The sequence below is a fragment of the Jaculus jaculus genome, chromosome 10 (assembly GCF_020740685.1).
Source record: "Jaculus jaculus isolate mJacJac1 chromosome 10, mJacJac1.mat.Y.cur, whole genome shotgun sequence".
NCBI lineage: Eukaryota > Metazoa > Chordata > Mammalia > Rodentia > Dipodidae > Jaculus > Jaculus jaculus.
The window spans coordinates 59,040,651-59,054,856 of record NC_059111.1 but is presented as its reverse complement, the minus strand read 5'-3'; the positions used below and the strand labels follow the sequence as shown (position 1 = coordinate 59,054,856).

The 14,206-nt window shown below is 37.5% G+C and overlaps 1 protein-coding gene and 1 non-coding gene across 5 annotated transcripts in view; one reads left to right on the top strand and one right to left on the bottom strand.

Annotated features, from left to right (window-relative positions):
- Positions 1 to 14,206, bottom strand: part of Cfap69 (cilia and flagella associated protein 69) — a 115,447-nt gene that overhangs the window by 48,885 nt on the left and 52,356 nt on the right. For 3 of the 4 annotated variants that reach the window (XM_045159902.1, XM_045159903.1, XM_045159905.1), the window contains 6 exons: positions 13,751 to 13,900; positions 13,473 to 13,650; positions 8,944 to 9,067; positions 5,703 to 5,751; positions 5,490 to 5,611; positions 1,001 to 1,217 (listed from right to left, as the gene is read on the bottom strand). In XM_045159902.1, the coding sequence (XP_045015837.1) occupies positions 1,001 to 1,217; positions 5,490 to 5,611; positions 5,703 to 5,751; positions 8,944 to 9,067; positions 13,473 to 13,650; positions 13,751 to 13,900 (840 nt within the window). The remainder of the gene's footprint in view (positions 1 to 1,000; positions 1,218 to 5,489; positions 5,612 to 5,702; positions 5,752 to 8,943; positions 9,068 to 13,472; positions 13,651 to 13,750; positions 13,901 to 14,206) is intronic. The other variant, XM_045159904.1, reaches the window with a different exon arrangement.
- LOC123464187 lies at positions 157 to 260 on the top strand. The gene has a single exon (XR_006639427.1). It is a non-coding gene; the product is annotated as a U6 spliceosomal RNA (small nuclear RNA).

The following is a 14,206-nucleotide window of genomic DNA, read 5'->3' as shown; positions in this document are numbered from 1 at the left end:
CTAGTTAGAGATCTAGATTTTAAGCTCTATAAAGTTATACAAGGATTTTTATTAATTTTAAACACAAAAACACTTTTCAGCAACTGAAATAATATCTGGAACCTTGCAGACATTCAAGAAGCATTTGTTGCATGAATATATTAAAATACTGTCCAGGTGCTCGCTTCGGCAGCACATATACTAAGATTGGAACGATACAGAGATTAGCATGGCTCCTGCGCAAGGATGACAGGCAGATTCGTGAAGCGTTCCATATTTTTAGAATGGAATTTCAAAGGAGAAAGTGTGTGTGGGGGGGAGGGAATTACCACGGAATTTTTTTTTATAATCATGGAAAATGCTAATAAAAATTAAAAAAATAAAAACAAAAAATAAAATACTGTCCAGATTTATTTCCTTCCTGAATATAGTTTTTATGTAGACTTTATAATAAAAGAATGTAAATCAGATTACATGGTTTTAGAAGACGTTTATTAACTATTGTTTACATCTAATTTTGAAATCCCAGGGCTTTTTAAAAGATATAAATAAACTAACAGGAAGACTCATCTAGGGGTGTGTGTGTGTGTGTGTGTGTGTAATGTGATGCATTCAAATGTACCCCTTGGGCAGCAAGGGATGCTCATCTGTGATGGCTGGAGTGGGACATAGGTTGTCCTGGTTCATTCATTGTTTTTCCACCTGTCCTTATTTTAAGCCAGAATCCCTTTTTACTGATTCCACTAACTGCAGAGCTGGAGAAGCTCTGAAGATTCTTGGGTCTCTGCTCCTTTCCAGACTAGGGTTACAGGCACATGTGGCCATGCCAAACTGTTTTCTGTGGGGTCTGGAGTCTCAGGATCCCTCTGGTCCTCATGTTTGTGCATGGGCCATCTCTAAGGTCCCAAATCTAGATTTTTATTTCTCTTCACTAACTTTTTAATTTTTAATTTGTACAATTTGAGAGTTCAGTTGCATTACAAAGATTCACATTTCACAGGAATCCTGAATTGTCACTTACCCTCAATCTCACACCATTCCATAAAAGCAAGGACACGATTATTTCCCTGACATGACATGTACTCCTCGATCAACAGAGGAGCCACGGATGAGAGTGTGGCAATGGCGTGTAGCTGTAATTCTTCATAATGGGCTGCAGACCATTCAACGATTTTGAGTTTCTCAGGCTTTTTTACATAGGAAAGCAAAGCCAAAATAACTTTGCCATCAATTAACAGCTATAAGAAAGAGCAAAAGATACTTTGTTAAAAGCATAATTAAAATACCTATTTAATTTACCAAAAGTGAAGACTTCAAATTTGGTATTAATACTTTTAAAGTATTTTATTAATATTTTTAAATATCCCTTTCCAACCCATATCATCCAAAACTTACAAAGACAAAAAAGGAAAAATAAAAGAAAACAAAAAATCCACCTAAACAACAAGAACAGTTGGTTATGATCCCCTATTCTAGGCATGAACGCTTTAGCTAACAAGAATAGAAAATATATGTTAAGTTTTGTTTGTGCTATTTACATATTTACTAGCTTCTGCATACAATAAAACCATTAAGAAATGTTGGTGCCAATAAATAGGTAGCATTTCCTTTCTAACTCCCTTCTTTCCTTTTTTTAAAAAATATTTTATTTTTATTTATCTATTTACGAGAGAGAATGAGAATGGGTGTGCCAGGGCCTCTTGCCAACTGCAAATGCACTTCACATGCATATGTCACCATATGAATCTGGTTTACATGGGCTCTGGGAATTAAACCTGGGTTCTTAGGCTTTGCAGGCAAGCACCTTAACCACTAAGCCATCTTCTTTTCTTTGTATTCTTTTATTAGTAGTCCTGGGGATCAGAACAGACCTGTATGCTATTCTACATTGACTTTCAGCTCCAAAGAAACATTTGTAGAATCTGCTGTGTGCAAAAAACACAAATTGGATTTTAAGTAATGACTGCAACAAATATATATATATTTTAATTTTTATTAACATTTTCCATGATTATAAAATATATCCCATGGTAATTCCCTCCCTCCCCACCTCCATACTTTCCCCTTTGAAATTCCATTCTCCATCATATTACCTCCCCATTACAATCATTGTAATTACATATATACAATATCAACCTATTAAGTATCCTCCTCCCTTCCTTTCTCTACCCTTTATGTCTCCTTTTTACCTTACTGGCCTCCTGCAACAAATATTTAAATATGTAGAATACAACTTGTGCATTTTATCAAATGAACGTCGGTAACAGGCCACGCTTAATCACATATCTTAAGGTTAAAAGTTTTGTTATATGATGGAGAATGGAATTTCAAAGGGGAAAGTGTGGGGGGGGAGGGAGGGAATTACCATGGGATATTTTTTTATAATCATGGAAAATGCTAATAAAAAATTTAAAAAATTTTAAAAAATTTTAAAAAATTGTTTTTTTCTGCAGTAGGGTCTCACTCTAACCCAGGCTGACATGGCATTTACTCTGTAGTCCCACGCTGGCCGTGAACTCACAGTGATCCTTCAACCTCTGCCTCCCAAGTGCTGGGATTGAAGGCATGTGCCACCATGCCCAGCTAAGGTTTTAAAATTTTACTGAATCAGAATTTCAATAAAAATAAAATACACAGCTAATGTAAAGTCACTATTAGTTAATACAGCCATTCTCGATTGATGCATATTTATAGTTCACAAGAGTCTATAATGCTATGTCATAATAAACTAAGTTTCTATTAATTTGGCATCATTCTATATTTTTCCCAATTATAATTATGAATTTAGAGGTTTTTTTTTTTTGGTTTTTTGAGGTAGAGTCTAACTCTTGCCCAGGCTGACCTAGGATTCACTCTGTATTCTCAGGGTGGCCTTGAACTCACAGTGTTCCTTCTACCTCTGCCTCCCAAGTGTTGGGATTAAAGGCATGTACCACCACACCTGGCTTAGAAAAATTTCTAACTAGCTCAGTAGTGTGTCAGTCAATGGTTTATATGAAAAGAGAGCAATATTTGGAGTAGAGAAAGTAAGAATAAGTATTAATTGTAGCATTGTTGTGAAGATTAAGTGTAGATTTTAATTAATTATTTATTTATTTGAGAGAATGAGAGAGAAAGAGACAGATGGCAAGGGGGGAATGGGTGCACCAGGGCCTTCAGCCACTGAAAACAAACTCCAGAAGCATGCACCACCTTGTGCATCTGGCTTACATGGGTCCTGGGGAATCAAACTGAGGTCCTTTGGCATTGCAGGCAAGTGCCTACACTGCTAAGCCATCTCTCCAGCCTGTGGATAATATTTTTGAAACATTCTGGATTATAAGTGATAGGGTACATATTCATTATCAACATTACTATGGGACTAACATATGTGGTATGAAATAAATTCCATTGCCGACAAAGTACTTCATAACTTTTGGTTTATAAACTATAGAATAAATTTCATCACGTTTATATTTATTATTTTAACATAGAATCATATCCTTTAATCATATATTATATTTCATGGAATAACTTTTCTATTTGGCACTTCAAAAATACCTAAGTTTTATATGTTATATGTCTTGATACAAATGATAAAATTATAACTTAAAAGTGACTTGTCTTATTCTGAGCATTTTTGTTTTTCAAGGTAGAGTCTTACTCTAGTTCAGGCTGACCTGGAATTCACTAATCCTTGAGCTCTTGGAGATCCTCCTACCTCTGCCTCCTGAGTGTCGGGACTAAAGGCGTGTGCCACCATGCCTGGCTTTCTGAGCATTTTTTATTTTTATATTTTTGGGAGGGGTTTTCAAGGTAGGGTCTTGCTCTAGCCCGGTTTGACCTGGAATTCACAGCAATCCTCCTACTTCTGCCTCCCAGGTGCTGGGATTAAAGGCATGCGCTGCCATGCCCGGCCTTATTCTGAGCATTTGTAATATACATATTCTTCAATATGACATTACTGACATTACCTAGTTTTGCTGAGCTCATTTAAATCCTGATAGCAGTTTCATATATTTAAGTATATCTGGGTTTTAGAGAAACTAAAAAACCTGCTCAAGATCATGGTCCTAGAAAGTGGCAGCACTGGAATACTGACTGACTATAGGCCTAACCACCATGCATCCTACCTTTTAGTTTATTAGTAATGAGCCTGAGAGAATAAAACTTCACATTTTCATGAAAAGAAATAGAACATCGTAGAGTTTTAGACGAAAAGGAAGTTTCACTAAGCGCAGTGACTAACTAAGCTGATGGACTTGTTGGTAATATCCTTTTGCTAACACTATAGTTTACAGAGGTTTCATTTCAATCCTGTGAGGACAGAAGAGACCTCTTTACGTTACAAGAGAGAAAATGAACCTCAGGAAGTGTAGGAGATTTTGCCACATAGTAGGTGACAAGTCAGAAGTGAAATTCCAGTGTTCTTCAAATTTTATCATGTGGTTATATAGGAAATAAAGTATCAAGATGAGTTCTAGTAGATCTGTGAGGACAAAAGCAGGTACATAAGGGCTTGAAATTGGTACCACAGACGTTGGCAATTCCCTTCATCTTTAAATCACACCTTATCTTTATGATCAGAGGAGACTAAGAGGCTGGTTGTGAGCGCTGTTGGCTGGGGTGCAATGCTCATCTAGCATGTTCAAGGCTGTGGGTTCAATTCTGAGCATCTAAAAAAATAGGCTATATATGATGAACTTGTGTGAACTGCTTTTGTTTTAGGTACCCATAGTTAAGAAATAGGATTAGGGCTGGAGAGATGGCTTAGCGGTTAAGCGCTTGCCTGTGAAGCCTAAAGACCCCGGTTCGAGGCTCGGTTCCCCAGGTCCCACGTTAGCCAGATGCACAAAGGGGGCGCACGCGTCTGGAGTTCGTTTGCAGAGGCTGGAAGCCCTGGCATGCCCATTCTCTCTCTCTCCCTCTATCTGTCTTTCTCTCTGTGTCTGTCGCTCTCAAATAAATAAATAAAAACTTAAAAAAAAAAAAAAGAAGAAATAGGATTATATTAGTAGTGTCTACTCTTCTTTGACTTATGTGTTTTAAACTTAGGTAGTTCATGGTTCATAAGCAGATAAGCAAAAGACATTTTTACCGACAAGTGTCTTAACTGCTGAGCCATTTCTCCAGCCCCAAAAGACATTTTTAGAAGCTGAACTATAAGCTTATAGTCTGCTACTTTCTATGGTACAGATATGGGTTTGTTGAAAGACTTTGCAATCATGACTTTAAAAATATTATATTACAGGGCTGAAGAGATAGCTTAGTGGTTAAGGTGCTTGCCTGCAAGGCCTAAGGACCTAGGTTTAATTCTCCAGGTCCCACGTAAACCAGATGCACATGGTGGCACATGTGTTTGCAGTTTGTTTGCAGTGGCCAGAGGCCCTGGTGCACCTATTCTCTCTCATTCTTTCTCACACGCTCTCTGCCTCTAATAAATAAAAATAAATTTAAAAAACAGTAAACACTTTAAAAATATTATAGTACAAAATGAGATTATTTAATTTTCCACTTTGATTATTCTTTACCTGTACAGTTGGTAAATCTTTACTTAAGATCACAATTATATTGAATAACAACTTCTTCAACTCAAAATCTTCGTAAGAATTAGAAAGCTTAAGACCTTTTACCAAAGGATTTTGACTTTTAACTGTGAGGGGGAAAGAAAGTAAAATTAAAGCTAAAATGATATACAGGATTCACCAAGACACTTAAAAATTTTTGAGTGTTATGATTTTTACCTTCATTAAAAGTTGCAAATAGGATCAAATCTCTGGTAAAGCCACATTCCTAAAATAAATGCATAAACAAGTAGAAAGATGAATTAGTTAGAAAGGAAATTACAAATGTCCACATTTACCTATTGTTTGTTTTTATCACATATCCCTTCTATAATTCAGTTACATTCATTAAGAAAATAAAAGTACATAGCTAGATAGGCTTGTAAATTTTTTTTATTTGAGAGAGAGAGATCAAGAGAAAGAGAATGGGTATGCCAGGGCCTCCAGCCATCATAAATGAACTGCAGATACATGTGCCACTATGTACATCTGGCTTACATGGGTACTGGGGAATCAAACCTGGGTCCTTAGGCATCACAAGCAAGCACCTTAACCACTAAGCTATCTCTCCAGTCCCATTTTTTTAAATAAGATCTCATGTAGCCCAGGCTGGCTTTGAACCTGCTATGTAGCTGAGGATGACCTTGTACTTCTGACTCTCCTGCTTCAACCTCCTGGCATGCTGAAATTATAGGCATGTTTCCCAATGGTTCATACAGTGCTGGGGACTGAACCCACAGCATAGTGCATGCCAGTCAAACATTCTACCAACTGAGTTACATCTCCAGCCCTGTAATTATTTTTTTCCAGCCACATACATTTTGTATTTTTTTAAAAGATTTTTATTTATTTATTTATTTATTTATTTATTTATTTACAACAGAGCGGGGTGGGGGGAGAATGAGAATGGGCGCATCAGGGCCTCTAGCCACTGCAAAAGAACTCCAGAAGCACGTGCCACCATGTACATCTGGCTTACATGGGGACCTGGAGAATCCAACCTGGGTCTTTAGGCTTCGCAGGCATGTGCCTTAACAGCTAAACCATCTCCCCAGGCCAAATTTTGTATTTTACTGAGCTAAGTTATCTGGATTACATGTTTAAGTAAAAGTTTCATTTCTACAAAATCATCACAATATAAACATTATAAAGAAACACCTAGACATTTCTTTTTTTGTGGCTTTTCAAGATAGGGTCTCACAATTGCCCAGGAACTTACCTTTGCTTCCCTTTAATCTCTGGGATTAAAGGCATGTGCCACCACACCTGGCTCACCTAGACATTTCTGACAAATCTCAGCTCTAAATATTTAAATGAAATGCTCCAAAAGGTAAAACTATTCATCATTCCTTGAGCCCAGGAACTATACATTCCTTTGGTAACACAGCCCTGTAATTTACTTAATTTTCAACTTGTTTCTGAAGTGTCTAAAAAGTAATTTATATTATCCTGTGAAAATTTTAGAAGATATTTAATTTAAAGTTTAATAAGAACCCCAAACATGAGCCTACACATTACTTCTATAACTTATTATCTGTACCTTTTAATAATAAAATAAGGAGGAGAAGTCAATGATTTTAATAGTTTTTCTTTACAATCCCATCTTTACCTCATCCATTCTCATTATATCAAAAAACAGTGGGTAAGAGAGATGGATTAGTGGTTAAGTTGCTTGCCTGTGAAGCCCAGGACCCATGTAAGGTGGCACATGCGTCTGGAGTTCACCTGCAGTGGCTGGGGGCCCTGATTAGCCCATTCTCTTTCTATCTGCCTCTTTCTCTCTCTCAAATGGTTAAATAAAGCGGGAAAAAAAAAAAAAGTCAGACATGGTGGCTCACATTCTGAAATCCCAGCATTCAGGAGGCTGAGGTAAATAAGATAATTTTAATGACTTTAAGGCCAGGTTGGTGGGCTAAAGTGAAACCTGCCTCAAAATAACAACAAAAATAAGGTCAAGATATAATAAGATAGTTCTACTTAATATGAAAAGCTACAGGGAATGATCTGAGCTGCAAACACTTCAGCATGACAGAATTCATTCCTGACAGACAACCTGACTGGACTTTGTACCTTAAGGAAAGGGATAAACACTAGGCTTTTGAGTTCACAGCATTATTTCTCTTTAGGATCCATATGGTCTGTGTTTTAATAATGTGAAAATGTTATTTTTAAATTTATACTTATGAAATCACATGAATGTCTGCAATGATAACAAGGAACATTTACCAGGCTCTGCCAGAAAACCATAAAGGTGGACCTACATGTTGCTGACTTACCTATAGAGGACTGCTTTCCCCTGGCACAGTATGAATTCCATAACTCTTTGTAGGCCATTTGATATACACTGACAGGAGATTGGGGCATTCATAATTGTCCCTTAAGTACAATTTAGAAAGTAATATGGCTGGTGTGTGATTATTGTTGCCAAATATCTCTATTTTAGGATTTTAATCATTCAGTGATTTGTCTTTTACATTACAAAACGTGGCATGCTCAGCTTCTGATATGGCTGAGTAGTTCTAATAAAACAGTTGTAAACTTCAAATAAAACATAAAAGTATCGATCTTATAGCTCAGAGCAACCAGGCAATGGAAGAAAGGGCTTTTGAAGAGGACTAAAAAACAATTCACTATGTGAATTCACACTTCAACCCCTTTTAAAAATGGCTTTTAGGGCTGGAGGGATGGCATAGTGCTTAAGGCGTTTGCCTGCAAAGCCAAAGGGTCTTGGTTTGATTCCCCAGGACCCACGTTAGCCACATGTATAAGAGGGTACACATATCTGGAGTTTGCAGTGGCTAGAGGCCCTGGTGTACTTGTTCTCTCTCTCCCTCTTTGTCTGTCAAATAAATAAATAAATAAAAATAAAATACTTTAAAATGGTTTTTAGCTTGTTAATTAGGCTCTATTATGTACCTTGTATGGATACTAAAATTCTGAGCAAACCTGTGGTTGAAATGTACCAAACAATGGGAGGACAGAGGCAACCGTGGCCACTACAGAATGAAGGGTAAAATCCCATACATAAATAAGCCACTGTATAAATTATAAAATATGAAGAAAATACCCAGTTTCCAAAAGAATACAAAGAATAAGAAGAGGTGCTAGAGGGTTGGCAGTTAAGGTGCTTGCCTGTAAGACCAAAGGATACAGGTTTAACTCCCCAGGATCCATATAAGTCAGATGCACAAAGTGGCACATGTATCTGGTGTTCATTTGCAGCAGCTGAAGGCCCTGGTGTGCCCATTCTCTCTCATAAATTAAATAAATAAAAGACTTAAAAAAATAAACAGAGTCAAATGATAATGGTGAGTATCGTGATATTACCATGTAACAAGAAAATACAAAAATACTAAAACATAGCTTGGGTATTCTCCCACCACTTCCACAATTAAAATAAATGCAAATTGCTTGTACTTACGATCATTGGTGCTCCAGGGTTCTGAGCTATAATTGTAGTGATCACCAATATATCATTTCTAAGCTGGCGATCATAATGACTAAAGCCTCTCATAAATAGATTTTTAAATACTTCCTTCAAGGCTCTGGAAAATAAAACCGTATTTTAAAAATGATATTTTAAAATGTTTATTTATTTACTTGAGAGACAGAGAGCATGACTGCCAGGGCATCTCACCACTGCAAAGGAACTCCAGACACATGACACTCTGGCTTAATATGAGCACTTGGGAACTGAACCTGCGCCAGCAGGTCCTACAAGCAAGTGCTCCTAACAACTGAGCCATCTCTCTAGCCCAAGCATTATATTTTCATTGGACAAATGGTGTTCCTCAAAAATTCCTATGTTGATATGGAAACATACTTTTTTGGACAATGGAACACTCAGGAGCCACAGATTGTTGCTAGAAAATTTTCAGTGCCAGGGATAGGATAGCTTCCAGTGAGTTGTTGGCCAGAGAGGTCCCTGATGTCCCCAAAACATTATAGGCCATTGCCGAGGCCCTTGGTTTCCCACCAGGAATAGATGGTAAGACCCTATTGCTGAAGACTTCACATACTTGGGCTGCAAGGCCACTGAGAAATCCTACTGGAGCTGAGCTGATATCCTTTTCCATATAGACCAGCTGACAGAAAGCTGGAAGAAGCCATTCTGCACACAGTTCAATGGGAGAGAGAGAAATCACCAATGAAGATACTCAACAGTGGACACTGAAGCCTTATATTTGGCCAGCCAGGCCAAATGAGCCAATGGGTGCAATAGTGGCACATCTGTCATAGTAGAAACCAACTGCCCTCTAATTGGACTGGAGGCTCGCTCCATGGGAGGGAATACATCCCTGATACTGAAAACTTAAAACAGGGGTAGTCATAAGCCTTAGGGTTGTAACATCTGCTGCTGTCTGGCTAAATGTATATACTATGATTATCAAACTGCCCAGTAAGCACTACTCTTAATGTTCATACTCTTATATAAATGCTACTCTCACTTTTGGTAGAGAATCTTCTCTTTTCAGATGGCAGTGATGTTGGGATGACTAAGAAGGCATCATGGTGCTGGAAAGAAGTGACCAGAGTGCTCAGTGTGCTCAGTACTGCAATATCTCTATCACATCTTCCAAGGCTCTGGGTCTATTGCAGAAGTAGTGATGGAAAGAATGTAAGAGCCAAAGGAAGGGTAGGACTCCCTACAACATGTTCCCCCCAGACACAAAATGGCCTGGATATCCATGACTTCATAGTGCCTGACACTACCTACACAGGACCATCATAATAGGAGAGAAAGATCATGACATTAAAATAAGAGAGACTGATTGAGAGGGGAGGAGATATGATGGAAAATGGAGTTTCAAAGGGGAAAGTGGGGGGAAGGAGGGCATTACAATGGGATAATTTTTTTATAATCATGGAAGTTGTTAATAATTAAAAAAATTTTGAAGGAAAAAATTCCTATGTTGAAAACCAGGTGTGGTGGTGCATGTCTTTAATCCCAGCACTCAGGAGGCAGAGGTAGGAGAATCGCTGTGAGTTCAAGGCCACCCTGAGACTACATAGTGAATTTCAGGTCTGCCTGGACTAGAGTGAGACCCTACCTCGAAAAACCAAAAAAAAAAAAAAAAAAAATCCTATATTGAAACTGTATACCCTTATATGAAAGTATTAGGAGGGTGGACATCTGGAGCAATCAGGTCATGGAGGTAGAGCCCTCACAGTGGGATTAGTGTCCTTATAAGAGGTACCCCAGAGAGCAATTGCCCGTTTCCTTCTCTGTAATGAGATAAGAAGTCAGAGTCCGCTATCTGGAAGAGCATACACACCAGAACTTGGCCATGCTTGCACCCTGATCTGACTTCTAGTCTCCAAAACAGTAAGAAAAAAATTATTGTCATTTACAAGCCACCACTGTATGATATGCTGTTGTACTTGTCTGAAATCAGATATACTTCTTTTTCTTTTTTTCAAGGTATGGTCTCACTCTAGCTCAGGCTGACCTGGAATTCACTACATAGTCTCAGAGTAGCCTTGAACTCACAGTGATTCTCCTACCTGTGCCTCCTGAGTGCTGGGATTATAGGCATGCACCATCACACCTGGTTCAGCTATACTTGTACGAAAATAAAACTTAAATCTCTATCAACAAAATTTTACTTTTATTTTAAACTATTTATCAAAGTATTTCTAATCTTTTCTACACTCCCCAGTCGATTTACTATTATGTACCAGATAACACTCCACTAACCCAATCTACAAACTGATGTCAAAATAATTGCTTTAAAAGATTTAATCATGTCATGTAAAAGCCATTAATAGGCTTTGAAAATATACGTAAAGCTCCCCTTTATCTTAGGATAAGGGCCTCCCTCCCTCCCAAGGCTTACCAAGGCTTTTATATTATGGTCCTCTTTCACACAGTTGGCTTCATCTCTTACCCTTCTACCCTGTTCTTTTTGCTCTAACCATACCAAAATTCTTTCAGTTTCTTGAGTTTGCTGAATCTGGTTTTCACTTGTTTCCCCTGCCTAGGATGTTCTCTGCATGCAAAACTTTTCAGTGAGCCTAATCCTGCTTGCCACTCAGACATGAGATCAAAGTGCATAAGAAAGCATATACTAACTCAAGTCTGGGTCAGGTTCCCTCCATACTAGACAGTAGTTCTTTTGCTTCTTGGAGCCCACTTGCACTTTTTATAACAGTATCCCTACTGTTTATTTAGGCATTCACCCTTTCTACTTTTTTTTTTTTTTCCAGGTAGGATCTCATTCTAATCCAGGTACAGAGGCTGAGGGAGGAGGATCACTATGAGATTGAGGCCAGCCTGGGGCTATAGAGTGAATTCCAGGTCAGCTTGGGCTACAGTAAGACTCTGCCTTAAAACAAAAACAAAAAAACAAACAATAAAAACCCCAAAAACCAGAAAAACAAAAAACCAAAACAGGACTGGAGATGGCTTAACAGTTAAGACACTTACTTGCAGAGCCTAAAGACTCAGGTTTGACTCCCCAGAACCCACATAAGCCAGATGCACATGGTGGCACATTTGCAGTTGGCTAGAGGCCCTGGCATGTCCATTCTCTCTCTCTCTAATAACTAAATAAAAAATTATACAAAAACAAAACAAATAGGACTAAATCCTGATAGTTTCTGACACTTCAGTAAATATGTTCATGAAACTCGTTTATCTTTGGTTTTGTACTTACACAAGCCCTGAAATATATTAGTCAGGTTGGGTTTTGGGTCACTTTCACATAAAAACATGCTGATTCATCTTCTTTTGATGAACACATAGCATGACAATTTCATTATAGCTACTATGCTTTCTTCCAATTGCCAATTGAATTTGTCATTTTATGTAACCACAATATAAAGTCCATGAAGGTAGAGGCCATGTCTATATTGTTTTGAGTTATATTTTATGATCTAGTACTGACCCTAGCACAAAGCTGACAATTTGTGACAAGTAAATGAATAAGTAAGTTGAAGGGTTGCTTATTTTTAAAAGGTGAAGTGTTATCTACATTGTATTAGTAATTTTTAGAAGATATATATAGAAGAAAATATTTAACATCTAGTGCTAGCCCTAGCACAGAACAAGCATTTATCTAATGAATGCATAAGCAACTTAAAATGTTTTCTAAATTTTATCACTAATGCTTTTTAAAAAATAAGATATGACACATTTATTCCAGAACAATACACAGTAATTAGACATATGAAATAAAAAACAGGAACATAAGCCAGGTGTGGTGGTGCACACCTTAATCCCAGCTCTTGGGAGGCAGAAGTAGGAGGATTGCCATGAGTTCAAGGCTACCCTGAGCTGACAGAGTTAATTCCAGGTCAGCCTGGACCAGAGTGAGACCCTACCTCAAAAAACCAAAAAAAAAAAAAAAAAAAAAAAACCAGGAACATAGGAAAAAATCTTCTAAGATATTTAGTCATAAAATCAAGTTGCTAAATGATATGCTACATACATTTTGTATCAGTTGTATTTCTCAAAATATGTGCATAAAATATTTATTGCTAATTTTTATTGTAGTATCTGGAATAGTAAACAAGCAAGAGATTTACTGAACAGTCAACTTAATGAAATAGTTCTAAATGTTGAACTTTATATACATACAAATGCATAACTTAACCACAGTAAATTGCTTTAAGACTCTTCTACACAGAAGTGCTTCTGCTGGGTATGGTGATGCACACCTATAATCCCTGCACTTGAGAGGTAAAGGCTCCAGGTCATCCTAGGTCAGACACATTGAATGTTTGAGGACAGTTTGAGCTATGTGACTTTTCCTCAAAAAGTGTGTGGTGGAGGGAGGTAAGGCTTCTTATTATCAAGATTCATTTGTACAATGGCACAAAAATGTCCTGAAACACCGCCATTACATGAATCAAAAACCGAAATGAATACAGATTCAAAGATGCTGGTTATATATCACTGGCTATTAGTTAGAGGTCAACAGACATTCCTATATAACCACATGTACTTACAGCAAACATTCCAAGTTACTAAGCTGTTGTATGACTTCCTCCTTTGAAGATTTTTCTAATAAATTCCAAAGTATTTCTGAAGAGCGAAACAGAAGCTGTCCTGAGGGATCGGGGTCATTGAGGTGAGCACAGATGCTGCTGGCCGCTTGTGCTTTCACCATCCAAGTGCAATTCACCTCTGAAAACAATTTTTAAAAATTATACTGCACAGTCCAAACACTGCTAGAAACGAAAATGGTGGACAATGAAGTGTTTAAATTCAGTGATGCAATACAAACCAGATGTGGAGAGATGCTGCAGAACTTTAAGAACCCAAAGTTTCTCAACAAGTTGATTTTCAAGCATGAGTACTGACTGGACCATTATTTGTGCCAATCCTCCGGTCTCAACCATTTTAACCTTGTATGATGGACTAGCTTGCTGGTAACCTAACACGGTTAGTGACACGGGTGGTTATTTCACATAATGATCATTAAGACAGATGAATAATTTATCATTTTGTAACAGAAACAATATAAAAAATTAAACAGACATTTAAAAATTTCAGATAGGGATGGGCAAACTTTTTTGTTAAGGGCCAAGGCAATATATGCTTAAACTATGCCGGTTGTAAGATGTCTTTCTCAACTATTTAGCTCTACATGCTACAGCAGGATATTATAGCAAAATAGCCATAAACAATGCAAAAACAAGAGGACATAGTTGTGTTCCAATAGCACTTAATCTAAAACAAG